The sequence below is a fragment of the Vipera berus genome (genome assembly GCF_964194415.1).
Source record: "Vipera berus genome assembly, chromosome: 1".
Classification (NCBI taxonomy): Eukaryota; Metazoa; Chordata; class Lepidosauria; order Squamata; family Viperidae; genus Vipera; species Vipera berus.
In genome coordinates this window covers 207,802,600-207,818,151 of record NC_138202.1, presented here as the reverse complement: position 1 = coordinate 207,818,151, position 15,552 = coordinate 207,802,600, and the positions used below count along the sequence as shown (strand labels likewise).

The 15,552-nt window shown below is 38.0% G+C and overlaps 1 protein-coding gene across 1 annotated transcript in view; it reads right to left on the bottom strand.

Annotated features, from left to right (window-relative positions):
• The window catches only part of COG6 (component of oligomeric golgi complex 6), a 34,564-nt gene extending 26,761 nt beyond the window's left edge, over positions 1–7,803 (bottom strand). Inside the window, exons 1-4 of the mRNA XM_081323611.1 lie at positions 7,578–7,803; positions 3,810–3,953; positions 1,574–1,645; positions 1,066–1,124 (exon numbers count right to left, since the gene is read on the bottom strand). Coding sequence (XP_081179737.1) covers positions 1,066–1,124; positions 1,574–1,645; positions 3,810–3,953; positions 7,578–7,751 — 449 coding nt within the window. The 5' untranslated portion in view covers positions 7,752–7,803. The remainder of the gene's footprint in view (positions 1–1,065; positions 1,125–1,573; positions 1,646–3,809; positions 3,954–7,577) is intronic.
• Between the last annotated feature and the right edge of the window lie 7,749 nt (positions 7,804–15,552).

Genomic DNA, 15,552 nt, shown 5'->3' with positions numbered 1-15,552 from the left:
GGAATCTGATGTCAAATGATGGCTTCAGTTTTCAAAAGTGTTTTTTTAGCATGAAATCAATTCAAAAAACTTTTAATGTTATCATTTGTTAAAAGAGACATAAGACATCCAGAATACAGACATTTTATCCTGTTAAAAACGCTATACAGCAATTCAGAATATACATACGTCTCTCTTAAAACAGCACACATGAACAACAGGGAAGGAATCCATGAACGAACAGGAGAAAGCAGCTGATCAATAAACTAAATGTCTGGAAATACTGGGCACTTTGTGATTGTTCAACCGGCCTCAAGTTTATATCTAATTACTGGTTTCATAAAAAAGAAATCACAAAATTTTGAACCACTCATGACAAGCACTTATGTATTTGTACTTAAAAGTGCAAAAGCCAAGTTACTGGAAGGGTCAGGCCCAATAAATGGAGGACTCTGTATCAGAACATACTTTGTACATTATTTTCAGATAAAAAAATCCAGTAAAACACAATTTATATATGCTCTATAGCAGAATAGAATTTCCCCCCCCAGAAAAGCCTACTTGAAACTTGCATTGTGGCCTTTTCATTGAATATTAAATTATTTTTATTCTTTCTATATACAACAACACTGCTATAAATAATATTTTATATAATTGCATAATTGCTGGCTTATATTTTGGGTTTATTCCAGAACTGCTTTAATGCCAGTTTTAGATTTTAGAATTTAACGTCTTTGTATTTTATTGATTTTTCTCTATTCTGTCACACAGGTTCATCTTCTGTAAAATTTTGAAATGCAGTTAGTAAATGAAATTTTGAAATCAATCTGTTCATTTTATTTCCTTCTCATATGACATCCATTTTTAAACCTATTACCTAAATTCAGATATAAAAACAGAACTAGTAGATTTTCAGGATGCACTAATTTCTTACCATAGCATACAGTGGAAATTATTTCTCTAGGAACAGAGAAAGCTGCACCTAATAAAGCAAAGTAAAGTAGCTCTAAGATTATTATTCAGAATAAAAGTGAATGATTGAATCCACAAAAAATTTTTCATTTATCTTAAGAGGAAAACGTTTACCTCTCTGCTTGAAGCTTTGTTGTTTTGACAATTAAATCCTGAGTTTGCTCCTTAGTTGCCTGGAAGACATATATGGATAATTAAAATGAGTTGTCATTAAGGACATAGTTTTACTCTTAAATATACTATATGGTACTTAAATATGGTAAGAATGAATAGAAGAGCATTTTAAAGAGTTTAAAATTTCCTGTTTCTTCTCACTGACAGGGACACAGGCTGAACATTTTTTAAAAACAATTATTGCACGTATATTGCTTTCTTAACATTTGAACTGGAAACAAATTCAATATTGCCAGGCTAAAGAAAGGACTACTCTGGGACAGACCCAGATACATTATAGATCTGCTTCAAAAAAATCATCAATATTTCTTTTCATGCAAATCTTTTAGCACCTCTATTCATGAACAATCTTTACAGTGCCATAAAAAATGCTGTGTAATGTCGTACTGCTTATAAGTAACATTTCCAGAGGGAAAAATGTGCACTTTCCCCATCACATGCACAATACCTTCAAGTGATTAGTCATTTCCTGGCAGCAATTGCTCATTAACTGCACATCTTCACTTATGTTTTCAAGCTCCTGAAATTGCATGGAAATAGACATTATAACAGGTGGCCTAAAATATTTATTAAATTTATATGCCGCCCATTTCACCCATTTGAGGTGACACTAGGCAGCTTGTAATATAATAAAATACAAAGATATAAAAAATTATGAGTGTAAAAACAGATTAAAATAACAAAAGATTAAAAACGGACTAAAAGACCATGGGTTTTGAATAGAGCAGCAACGAGGCCTTCTTTGTCACTGCACCGACCGCCTACAGCTTCTCCATCAAAGCCTCATGCCATCCGGCATAGCCAGGTTTTAAGGCTCTTCCTGAAGGCCAGAAAGGTAGGGCCAGATCTCACCTCAAGTGGCAAGATGTTCCAAAGGGCAGGGGTCATTGCAAAAAAAAAAAAAGCCTCTTTTCCTGGATTCCTCCAGCCAAAATTCCTTGGCTGTTGGGGTCCTTCTGCCAGAATGAGTGGGATGGGCCAATATTATATTTGGACTTTACATACTTTTTCCTGAACCCATCTCCTCAAATTATTTTGACAGTTTTTTCAACCAGCACATTTCCTACAGTTCTACTGTACATTACTAGGAAACAATAATCAGCAATCAGCAGTTTGCTTAATTTTTCCCCATGAAGTATGACTTTTGGATTCCCATGTAGGGGCAACAACCCCTGGATATTCAAATATATAACTGTAAGGTAAAGGTAAAGGTAAAGGTTCCCCCGCACATGCGTGCTAGTCGTTTCCGACTCTAGGGGCCGGTGCTCATCTCCGTTTCAAAGCCGAAGAGCCAGCGCTTGTCCGAGGACGTCTCCGTGGTCATGTGGCCGGCATGACTAGACGCCAAAGGCGCACGGAACGCTGTTACCTTCCCACCGTAGTGGTCCCTATTTTTCTACTTGCATTTTTACGTGCTTTCGAACTGCTAGGTTGGCAGAAGCTGGGACGAGTAACAGGCGCTCACTCTGTTACGCGGCACTCGGGATTCGACCCGCCAAACTGCCGACCTTCCGATCGACAAGCTCAGCGTCCTAACCCACTGAGCCACCGCGTCCCTTCCTATATAACTGTAGAAATGTTTTTTCTATTTTATACAGACTTTGCAGCCTGAAATAAGAACACTGCAGGCTTCAAAAATCTTTGGAAATGCAGGTTTTTGTGGACATTGTAATAATGTTAATGGAAGCTGAACAAAATAAAACTGTCCAATGAAAGAAGAATGATACTAAATATTTTTCTGGTGCTCTTTAGATTTCAGAACTCTATCAGCTTGTCCCTTAATTACTGTCTACTTTTTTATTCTCTCTAACCATTTTCATTCTCTCCATCCATAAACGTGTGGGATCATACTAGCAATTTTCTGTTTCACTGGCACATTTCTTCCATTTTAGAATATGAATTATTAGTACAACTCTCTCCATAATTTATTCTTCTGGTGTCTTTATTTGGATTTTTGTATGTCAGCATATGAGTTGTAAGTATTGGGCTATGAGCTATCAACCTAAAAGTGCTAGTGCCATAGTTAATCTGAAGTCAGATTTCCCCAATCTGATAATTCCAGATGTGTGGCAGCCATTAGCCTCTTATTTCCCAGATAGTAAGACCAAAGATCCTGGCTGCTTTATCCTCCCTACTTTCTGTTCATATAACATATACTGGGATTAGTTACTGAGAGAAATTTTCCTTTTGTGCCTTAAAACAAGGTTTTAGAAAAAAATATAATTAATACATTTGTTTAAATCAATAAATAATAAGAGCCATTAGTATTTTGGATTAACTATTTCTCTCAACAAATTCAAGATTACTTCTATCAGCAGAATTGAAAAATTTCCCTTGCCATGTAAAATCCTTGAAACTTGCTCCAGAAAGTTGGGGAACCTCCAGAACAAGTGGGAGAAATTATGGGAGAAGAAAAAGAGATGGGTGTCCTATTAGAGAAAAAAGAGCTCCTGCTCAAACATACGGTAATTTCATCTTATATCTTTTGATTATATGAATAAATTTGTCAAACAATGTACACATGGTTTCATTAAACTGTATTTTCTAAACATAGTAAAAAACTTAAAAGAAAACATTAAATTATGCATAAGAAAAACAGTAGATTGTATAACAACCTGCAGCACAGCAGCTACCAGATGAGTTTATCTTGAGAATGATTCATTTTTTCCCCATTTTTTCTATACCTCTTTCACTTGTTTGAAAATGTAGACAAATTCTTCGTTGATAGCTAAACTACGATGCTCAATATCCCCACGCAGATTTCTTCTAGTGCGCAAGCTGTTTTCCACGAAAAAGTCTGAAAGAGTCTTGAGTGCTTCTAACATTTCCTACAAAAATATGTAATAAAGACAATGTTGACAATTCATGCATAAAAAAGTATTCTAAGAAATACCTAGTTCTAGGTTTTCAGTCACTAAACTTGTTCATGTTAAATGATGCAAAATATTTAATATAAATATAAAATTCACTTTATCCCATATTCAATCACTTCTAACCATAGACTATTTAGTATAGTGTAGTGTAGCATAGTTTGGCTTGTTAACACATCTTAATTAACAGAGCACGTTATTAGGTAGGTATTATATTTGCTATGGTAGCAATATTTGGCCATTTGAAACATGGCCCTAACCAGTCACACACACAAAAAAAATCAGGTATGACAGAAATCTATGGTAGAACTGAGGCAACATCTGCAGGCCTTCTGGTTCCATGGATTATACAGGGGAAACTTTGCTGTAGAAAAAGCTTTAGTGCCGCTCAAGTGGCAGAAAACAGCACCCATTCCTTTCTACTTCAAAAGAAGCACTTAGAAGCACACAAAGAATACACACAGAATTGTCCTGAGGGCAAGACAAGAAGTAATGGATGGAAACTAAACAAAGAAAGAGAAGCAATCTAGAACTAAGGAGACATTTCTTGACAGTTAGAACAATTAACCAGTGTAATAACTTGCCTCCAGAGTTGTGGGTGCTCCATCATTGGAGGTTCTTAAGAAGGGATTGGACAGCCATTTGTCTGAAATGGTATAGGGATTCCTGCCTGAGCAGGGGATTGGACTAGAAGACCTCCAAGGTCCCTTTTAACTGTTATTCTGTTACTATGATACAAATCTGATACAAAGGCAGTTTCGTAACTTAAAACCTGCTCTCTCATATAGATTTCTCTTGCTAAGTAATCATATACATCACAAGATCTGTGATTTCACAATGCAGTTTGTACTCACACATGTAAGTTATGATTAAATAATAGATTTGTTATCTGTTGCTATAAATACTGGGTGCATGCTTCACACCTAATTCTGGTAGCACAGCAGCATCAATAAGTCTGTGAGCATGAAATAGACCAGCAGTTGGAAATATTTTTGTGACTGTGCATACCAATTGTGAGAATCCATGCCTCACAAAATACAGCTTTTTGTACACCATTTATGAAGCAAATTCAAGGCTGATAATGCCACCTGTTTGTAGAGAGGTGAGTTTCTTTTGTAAAGTATCTGTATACATTTAAGAATACATAAAGATTTTTCTTTATATTTTTGCACTAATCAGCAGATGTTGAAATAAATTTGAGGGTGGTTTTTTTGGTCAATATTAAGAAAAAAAATCTATTCTATAATATGTTTAATAAGAACTGTAAACAAAGAATGGAATTTTAAAGCCTAGGTGTACATATTATGAGATTCCTGGTTTAAATGTGTGGTTTTGGCTGTATAGCAGACCCAGGGAACTTTTCTCACTGTAATCTGTTGCCACAAACTGTGGTTATAAACTATGAGTGTCTATGTTAACTTCCCCCCCAATCCATATATAAGGCGTGTCAAACTGGTGACCGGATGCATCACGCACAGGCCATGCCCACCCTGGCTCTGCAAAGGGGGGAAAAAGTTGCAATACGTCATGATACGTCACATGATGAGATCGAACTTTGCTACTCAAAACACTATGTTGAGGATTTTATAACAACCATTAATGTAAACTTTACAGCACCACAGAATTTATATATAAAAACATTAGGATCTGTTAAGGATTTGTGCCTTGGATTTATCAAAACAACACCATGAAACAGATAGTCCATTTTTGTTATACTGTACACATATCACACAGAAGAGCTGTGAGTGGAGACTTAATTCATATCCATCTATTTGCAATTATTTTTGGAGAGCAATATGTAACAGTGATTCTGTGATATCCAATGTGATAAAAGCCCACAAACAAATTTTGCCAGAACATTACATTATAAATGCCATGCATCTAATGCTTCAGTGTCCTCACAATATAAAATCTAACCCCAAGGGATAGGTTAGAGTTTTGTGGGCAATTTTATTTATTTAATTCATAGTCTACCTTTATTATTTCTTTATAAAGAACTCAAGGCAGCAAACATATACAGCTAGTCCTCAACATGTGACAATTGAGCTCAAAAATTCTGTTGCTACATGAGACGTTTGTTAAGTGAGTTTTGCCCATTTTATGACTTTTCTTGCAACAGTTAAGTGAATCACTGCAGTGTTAAGCTAGGAACATGGTTCTTAAGTGAATCTGGCTTCCCCATTGACTTTGCTTGTCAGAACGTCACAAAAAGTGATCACATGACCCCAGGACACTGCAACGACCATAAATATGAGTTAGTTGCCAAGTGTCTGAATTTTGATCATGTGACTGTGGGGATATTGCAATGGTTGTAAGTTGAAAAATGATCATGTCACTTTTTTCAGTGTTGTTGTAACTTCGAATGGTCACTAAATGAACTGTTGTAAGTCAAGGACTACAGGTATAATACTCCTCCTTCCTCCTATTTTCCCCACAATAACAATTCTGAAAGGTGACTTGGGCTGAAAGAGAATGATCAGTCCAAGATCACCCAGATGACTTTCATGGCTAAAGTGGGACTACAACTCAGTCTCCAGGTTTCTAGCCTGGTACCTTAACTACTAGACCAAAAAAAAACATTTATTGATTATTATTTTTTATCATTCTTCAGGCTACAGCTGATGTGGCAGTTACCTGAGGAAGTGAGATGGAAATTTCTAATTTGTAGGATGATCTAAACTTTTAAAAAGTATGTCAAACCTTCTAGAAACATAACATATAGATTTAGCTTCTTCAGTCCTTCTTCACACAACTCAGGAAGCACACATCCATATTTCAGCATTTTAGTAACAACTTTCGCAATGTAATCTGAAAGGAAATGTTCTAGGGAAGGTAAATAGGGGGGGGGGGGACGACGACAGACTGCCCAAATTTTCAATAAGCAAGAACCTCAGGATTACTTTACAATAATAATCTGACCATCTCATATATTATCATATGACTACTAATTCTGCATATTGCATTTGACTTATTAATACATTGCAGTGGTCCTGCACTTGATAAATGCAACATCAAATTTTAACTACACATCCTGTGAATATGTCATCATAGACATAATGCAACGGAAATATCACTTTCAGAACATGTTTTTTAAAAACAGCAGGTTCCTCACCTGCACATTTCACTTTCCCATCACATGATACTGTGTTTAAACTGCAGCTATGCCATGAACAAAGTCACAAATTTAAAATCACTCTGAGATTCAATTCTCACATCTAGTCCTTTCAGAAACTGGATACTGGGCATTTAGGTAGCAATTTCAGGGTGTCAAATTACAGGGTTGAGGGGAGATCCATCATGGTTTTCGGAGTGAAAATCTTACATTTCTACCTTCATCCGGGATGAATCATAGGGAATCCTTAGCCAACTTGCCCTTTGCAGTGTGTTCAGTTACAGCACCCATCATGCCCTGCAGCTAAGTCGCTGGGGATGATAGAAGCTCAATATAGCCGGTTGGGTGCTGTTTTCTGTCCTCTAGTCTAGACGAGACAGAGCCGGCCTCAGACACGAGTAGACGCTATTTTTCAGAAAAGTGGAATTTGGAAAAGGAGAAGAGGGAGGCGACGGATCAACCTGACTTACTTTGTCCGCCTCCAACCGCGTCTCTAGCACTTTGCGGAGCTTGCGTGACAGCGGGTTGGCCCCGGCCCCGCCGGACGGCCCCTGAGATAAACTCCCCGTCGTCGGAGTAGCCGAAGTAGCAGCCCCAACCGTAAATGGGCGCTGCGGCAGGTGTTCTTCGGATATTGCCGCCATTTTCTTCCCTGTCCCGAAACTGCCGCGGTGGCAAACGCAGCGCCGGGACCCGGACAAGGTGCGGCGGCGCACAGATTCCCTTCTCTCCTCTTCCTCAGAACTGTAGTTCCGCCTGTTTTCGTTCTCCCCGAGCGCGAGACCCTCCCTAGGATCTGAAAGCCTTTTGTCTCTGCAAGACCGGCAGATTCCGATGAGGCGCCTCATAGGAGTCGGAGGGAGGCTTTGCTTTTTCGCGATTGCGACAATTAAAGCGCAGTTTACGCTTCTAACTTTAATCGCAATGATGAATTATTCCATTCATAGGGTTCTTGCATCCAGGAGATATTTAGCTTTAATTTTTGGTAAGACTGGACTCAGGTTTTCCTCCTTTGTGTGATTTTCTCGCAGTCTTCTTCAAAATTCGGTAATTAGATGACATGCATAAAACAATTAACTCTCAAGACAGAAATGTGTGACACAACTGACAAATGTGGCTTCTAGTTGACAACATTCCGAGTTGATCGCAATTCCCGGTGATTCAGTGGCCGCAAGCATGTAATTTTCTTGCCGTTTGTCATAATTTTCTGGGATGCTTTTTCGTTCCCCACTGTAAAGTTCTGGAATTCCCTGGTAGTTTCCCGTGTAGATGTGTAGACCAAATGGTGTTTAGCTTTTTTTTTTCCTGAGGTGTCCTTGGTACTCTGAACTTGATTGTCGTTTTTTGCAGACGTTTCATTACCCAGACTGGGTAACATCGTATCAGTGCACTGAGGTTGTTACCTAGTTTGGGTAATGAAACGTCTGCAGGAAAACAAGCAAGCTCACAGAGCACCAAGGACCCCTTATGTAAACCCTGAGCTACAAATATTCTCCTTTATTAGCTTTTTTTTCTGCTTAAATTGGCCAGCTGCTGCCACCTGCTGTGCTCTGGCAATTTTATAGCAATAATTTGTCATAAGACTTAATTCTGCAGCGACTTAGTGACTTATAATGGGATCTATATTTTTGCAATGCCTTTTTTGGGCCAGCCACAATTTTTCAAGTTTTATTTTATTTACTTATTTTAATTCCATTTATATCCCGCCCTTCTCCAAAGACTCAGGGCGGCTTACAAGCTTAGCAGTAGCCTTCATTCTATGTATAGTTCTCAGGATCTTTTTACTCAAAGAAGATACATGACTTCTCAATGCCACAAACTTTGTGGGAGATGGAGAAAGACGAGCTATATCTATCTTATCTATGGTAGGTTACGAACCATGTTTGTGAGAAGATTATATTATTTGATGAAGATAAACAGTCTCCATAATTGCAAAACTAAGTTCAATTATACAAATTGTACAACTGGGACAAAAGTTGCTCAGAAGACGGAATAAATAAACACTGGTTTTAGAAATCTAAAACCCAGTCTCTTGCACAAAAGCAATGCTATTTTGGTTAATTGGAAATGCATAGATCATTTGAAATGTGGAAAATTATAATACTAAAATGTATATATTTCTATAACATTTTCAAAGTATTTTTTAAAAACTATGCTGCGCTCCCATATTGCTTGGGGAAAGGAAGGTTTTGCCTACGGCCATCAAACTGATTTGGGTCAAAAGCACAGTTCAAATCATATAAATCCTGAGTTGTTTGTTAGCCATATTTTATTAAATCTGTTCAGTATACTCTTCTAGCCTCAGGCACGTTTGGTCAAGGATCTCCATTAACACCTACCAGAACCTCCTTATTTGCATAACCTCCAGGCATTTTTGGAAAGGTGTTTTCTTTTAAAGGGCAGTTGACTAGAGCAGAGTGCTTTATTTGTGAGTATGCCATGTGGGTGGGGTGGGGAGATAAACTGAGATTATTTAGAATACATTGTTGGGGTTTAGAAAAGATACCTTGACTTTATAATAGGTGGGGGCAATGCCCATCATAGCCACCACCATTTTGTAAGAGTCCACAACATGCTCTCAAAATTGTAAATATATGAATTAATGGAGAAAAATTGCCTACCTTAATTTAATCCTTCAGTCACTTTTCACAATTTTTGGAGTGTCTTACATAAATCCTCAGGAATTTGTGTGAACTCTGATGCTGACTAAACTCATGAGTTCAGTCACCCCAAGGGGTCAATTTCGGGCAATCATTTAATAAAGCACTGACCTGAGATAAAGAGCAAGGAAACAACAATGTCATTCTGCAAATGCCTTTTACATTTTTAATATTTTTGGGTATTAAGGATGATATCTAAAACTCTGACGTTTACAGTAGGAGATGACTTATTTGATTGTCCAACATTGTGAATTCTATCATGCAGAAAACTAGTTGCCTGACAAGAGCCAGAGATATAATGCAACAGAGATCTTATAAATAAAAAATATGGGCAGAAAAGTAATTGGGAACTAAAGAGATACATACTGTGGGATCAGAGAGACTTCTCAGCTGCATTCAATAGTACCAACCCTAATATAATAAGAATAATAAGAAAAAGTAGTAGTAGTAGTAGTAGTAGTTGGAAGGGACCTTGGAGGTCATCTAGTCCAACCCCCTGCTCAGGCAGGAAACCCTATACCATTTCAGACAAATGGCTGTCCAGTCTCTTCTTAAAAACTTCCAGTGTTGGAGCATTCACCACTTCTGGAGGCAGGTTGTTCCACTGGTTAATTGTTCTAACTGTCAGGAAGTTTCTCCTTAGTTCTAGGTTGCTTCTCTCCTTGACTAGTTTCCATCCATTGCTTCTTGTCCTGCTTTCAGGCGCTTTGGAGAATAGCTTGGCTCCCTCTTCTTTGTGGCAGCCCCTGAGATATTGGAACACTGCTATCATGTCACCCCTCACCCTTCTCTTCATTAAACTAGACATACCCAATTTCAGCAACCGTTCCCTATATGTTTTAGCCTCCAGTCCCCTAATCATCTTTGTTGCTCTTCTCTGTACTCTTTCTAGAGTCTCAACATCTTTTTTACATCGTGGTGACCAAAAATGGATGCAGTATTGCAAGTGTGGCCTTAACAAGGTGTTATAAAGTGGTATTAACACTTCACGTGATCTTGATTCTATCCCTCTGTTAATGCAGCCTAGCACTCTGTTGGCTTTTTGGGCAGCTGCAACACACTGCTGGCTCATATTTAAGTGATTGTCCACTAGGACTCCGAGATCCCTCTCACAGTTACTGGAACATTTGGTCAGTGGGACACCCGGGAAACATTTTTTTCTTGGTTTGCAATGGAACAAGCCCACTTGACTGTGCTCTCCCTAAAACACTCCCAGCAGGATTGGTGCTTAGCAGTGGACTGATGATCCATAGGATTTCCTGGGGCTTCAATTGTCCCGTTTTCATCTCAGGAGAAGATAGAATACTGTACATGACAGTGATGTGCTTGTGGACTTTCTCCTCAATAGCTAACAGGCTTTTTCTCAACCCAAATACTTTAATGGTTCATTTTCAGACATACATAAAATAAAATTACCATATACAAAAGAAAAACTTTAATAATAAATTTGAAACTCAAACAAAAAATATAGTTACAACTATATCCCAAGTTCACCTGATCTTTAAAAAAAAGAAACATTATTTTTTTAATATTGACCATGAATATTCAAAAATGTTCCCGAAAGGAAGAGATAATGTGACATTTCCTGATTAACCAAATATATAATTTTCTCAAACGTTGCTAAATCATACATCTCTGAAGTCCATTCCTTCATACCTGGAATTATAGTATCTTCTCATCTAAGGATTATATTTTTTGTTATTGTTAAAACTTGAAAACCCTCCTTTGTTCTGAACATGTTGAATTCTAAGTAATTGGTGGATAAATCAGTACAATGCAGGCATCTTTAAAAACTAGTTTTCTCAATAATTCTGTCAATGCAATTTGTAACATTACTCCAAAAAAGGTGTAAGAAAAAATATGGCCTTAACATATGATTGAAGTGTCCTCAAATTTCTTGCAATACCAATACAAATAATCATTTGTCAATCTTTTATAAAACATTCTAGATGGTGTCTAGTACATATGAAAGCCAATCTGTTGATGAATGAATTTCATTTTTAAATCACAGGACAAGCCTTTTTCACTATCTACCTCCTTATGACCCTTAGGCAATAAAAATGAAGTGTTGGGACAATCTGAAAGCACAGTAAAAGGACAGGTATTCTGATGGAGAATATCAAGGGATTTAGCAGGCTACTAAACTACATCACATGTTCATCTTCTGATAAATGGTGTTTCATAGCTGTCTGTGTCCACCATAGTAGCATGACATGAATTGGTAAGAGGAAGTGGTCTAGAGCAGATGTTTTTTAATGTCTTCAGAGTATGGAAACCCTAATTTTTTTAAAAAAAAAACAAACCCAACAAAACAAACCTGGAATTCCTGAACAAAAAGCATAGTTCTAGTGACAGAAATTTATTGTGTTGGAGATAACTATTTTTTATCTCTAGTCTCTCATGGAACCCCCAGCAAGTTCGTATAGTATCCCAGGGTTCTGTAGAAGACAATTTGAAAAACCCTGGTCTAGACTTGTGGAAATGGGACTCACCATTGTGCTGATGCTACCCAGCTGCATCTTTCTTTTTAGCTGAAGCAAGACTCTTGAAGTTCTGAAATGTTGCTTGGACGTAACGATGTATGATGTGATTAATAGGTTGAGGATCAGTCCATACAAAAGATTGGTTCAAAGAATAAAACCTGAGAGATATCTTTCTTCAGTTTATTTAGATACCAATATTCAAAAGGTACTAGATCAGTCATGTCAAACACAAGGCCCGGATCCGGCCCGCGAAGTGGTTTCATGTGGCCCGCGAAACCATCCTGGAAACAGTGAGGGAACGGCCCCCACTGCCTTGGCCCTGGTCCAGAGACCCTCCTTCTGCCAGAGACCCTCAGATCTGTCCTGCCCAGGCCCCCATAGGCACCCTTGATGCAAATGATGTATAGCTGGCCATGCCCACCCAGTAGGCCATACGCACTCTAGCCACGCCCACCCAGTAGGCCACGCCCACCCTGGCCATACCCACCCCCCCCCCCAGGGCAACCGCAATGCTGATGCGGCCCTCAGTGAAATTGAGTTTGACACCCCTGTACTAGATGAAGCAGATCCCTGAAATTTTACCCAACAACTGTCTTCTGAGCTTACAGTAACATTATCTTCATTGAATTAAGATCCCCTGCCAAATTCTGTCTGAGCTCAGAGACAGCTATGGCACAAGGCAAAATAAAACTACCAACTGTTTTAGCATTGTGAGAGAGGAGGCTAACCACGGTCTAGCCCTCAACTCTGAATTTCCCCAACTACATGAAATTTCACTGGGGCCTGTGCAGCTGTCTGGTAGATAATGCTTGATGTGCTAGTAAAGTATAGTCTTCAAAAGGTTTTGTTTCAAGTGCTCCATCTGCCATCTATTTAGCCTCTTTCCTTCCTCCCTGCGCAGTCTAATTATAGGATTGGGATTTATATTTGGAATGTAGAATAATTCTTCAGATGTACGCATCCACATTCAACCTGATTTCTCAAGAGTTCCTGGGAAATACTGCATCACATTTTGCCATTTTCTATGCACTTCCAATATTGGCATTACCATCGCATTCTTTTTTCAGAGATCATTGGAAGGAGTTAATCACCTGAAGAGTAAGAACTGACCAACTTGAGGTCCCAGGACTATATACAGTCCCTAAAAGCCTTGATGGCAGCCTTCAGAGAGCATCAAAAGTTATTATCAAATTGTAATTTTAATTCAATAGAAGGGAAAAATTGTGTATATGATTAATAATCATGTGAACAATAATTATATAATAATAAAAATAATAAATAGGTTTAATGAATAGGTTAAGAGTTCAAATCTACTGTAGGTAGCAGCAGATATTACTTTCCTAGGGCTCAAAGAAAAAATATCTGCTGCAAACTCTGTGTGGCATCAGGAAGGGCATCTGGCCAGTAAACGCTCAGCTTCATCCAGTTACCCTGACTAGCCTGAATTAATGGATTACAGGGTCATAAAAAAGAAGGGTTTTAATGATCCCTATATAAAATAAATCAAATTTAGCCCCGCCCTTACTATAATTACTTTTCAGAAAGTATTGGAGTCCTCAGCAGGCTATCAAAGGCCACATTTAACTCTTGGCCTAGAATAAGATGTGCTTATGAAAATGTTGGAAATCATGATGGCACAGACATTCAAGATGATAGTTTAATGCCTGCACCTGTTTTTACATTTTAACACAGAATTATGTCATAGATATGCACATCCAATTTCTATTAACTTAAAAAATTGCATGTGAGGTGCAAATTTGACACATTAAAACCAAGGCTATCTTATTTTCTATCAATATTACTTGATTCTGTGAAAATATACTATGATTCTGGAAAAAAATCTTCTAAATCAGATATATTTACCTTAACAATTTATATCCTGAAGTAACAATGGCATATATATATATATATATATATATATATATATATATATATATATATATATATATATATATATATATATATATATATATATATATATATATATATATATATCACGTTAATGTTATAAGCTATATATAACCACTGCAACATTTTTTCCAACATCCAAAATTTGTTGAGTTAAAATACTTAAGCTCAGCAAACAGTTGGTGTTTTACTATATTATTACAGAATTATTGCAAAGCATAAGTCTCTTTTGATTGCAATGCATGTAAGTCAAATAAATACATGAATCTAATGTGTGCTTAATGAGACTTAGTTGTTCAAAGCGGTGCAACTTTTATGCCAAATACAGCACATTTTAATATTGAAAAAGTAGGCTAGACAATAAATCAAAACCATTTTTACTGGAATCCTTAAACACGTAACAGACAATAGTAGGCAATTCTCTATATTGACTTTTTAAGAAAAACAACACGTTGAAAATGATAAGTGTATTAACATTAACATATTGAAGAGCCATGCTCATAAATTCAATCATTTTTAGCTGTCCAAAAATAAGGGGCCGGTGTTCTCAGAGCTTGCTTGTTTTCTTACAGATGTTTCATTAACCAAACTAGGTAACATCGTCACTGCTAGTACTGATGATGTTACAGAGTTTGGGTAATGAAACATCTGCAAAAAAACAACAACCAAGTTCAGAGAATACCAAGGACCTTTCATTTCAACCCTGAGCTACAAATATTCTCCTATATTGTCTAAAAATAATTGATTCAAATGTCAGGTTTATTTAGATGGGTTGCCCTCCATTAGTCTATGATTAAATTATAGCTCCAGAAGTTCCATTAATTTATGATTGAATTATAACTTCAGAAGTGGTAGGTGCTTCATCACTGGAGGTTTTTAAGAAAAGACCCGACAGCCACCTATCCCAAACGGTATATAGGGTCTCCTGCTTGAGCAGGGGGGATGGACTAGAAGACCTCCACGGTCCCTTCCAACTGTATTCTGATGGGATTGATTGAATTTATGAAATGCATTTCCGAAGCTATAAAAGGGAAGGCTTAATTTGCTCATCCTATCCTTTTAAGAAACCGAAGGACCAAGAGATTCCCGGGAGCCCCTCCTCTCTGCCAGACAAATGGATCCATATTTTCAGGGATCTGGGCGCCGAGCCACGCCCCATTCCCTTTGCTCCTTCAGACTTCTCCCGCTGAGTGGTAACGGCAACGTGACACTACCGGCTCTTCCAAAAGTGAGACTATCGCAAGTCGGCCGGGCTGTTTACACACCTCTGTGGGCCACACGCCCCTCCACTTCGCCTCCCCGCCACCCTCAGTCTCCTGCGCGGTCCTCCTCCTCCTCCTCCTCCTCCCCCCCCTTCTGCCGGGATGCTGGAGAGATGCACTTTCGTTTTCCGC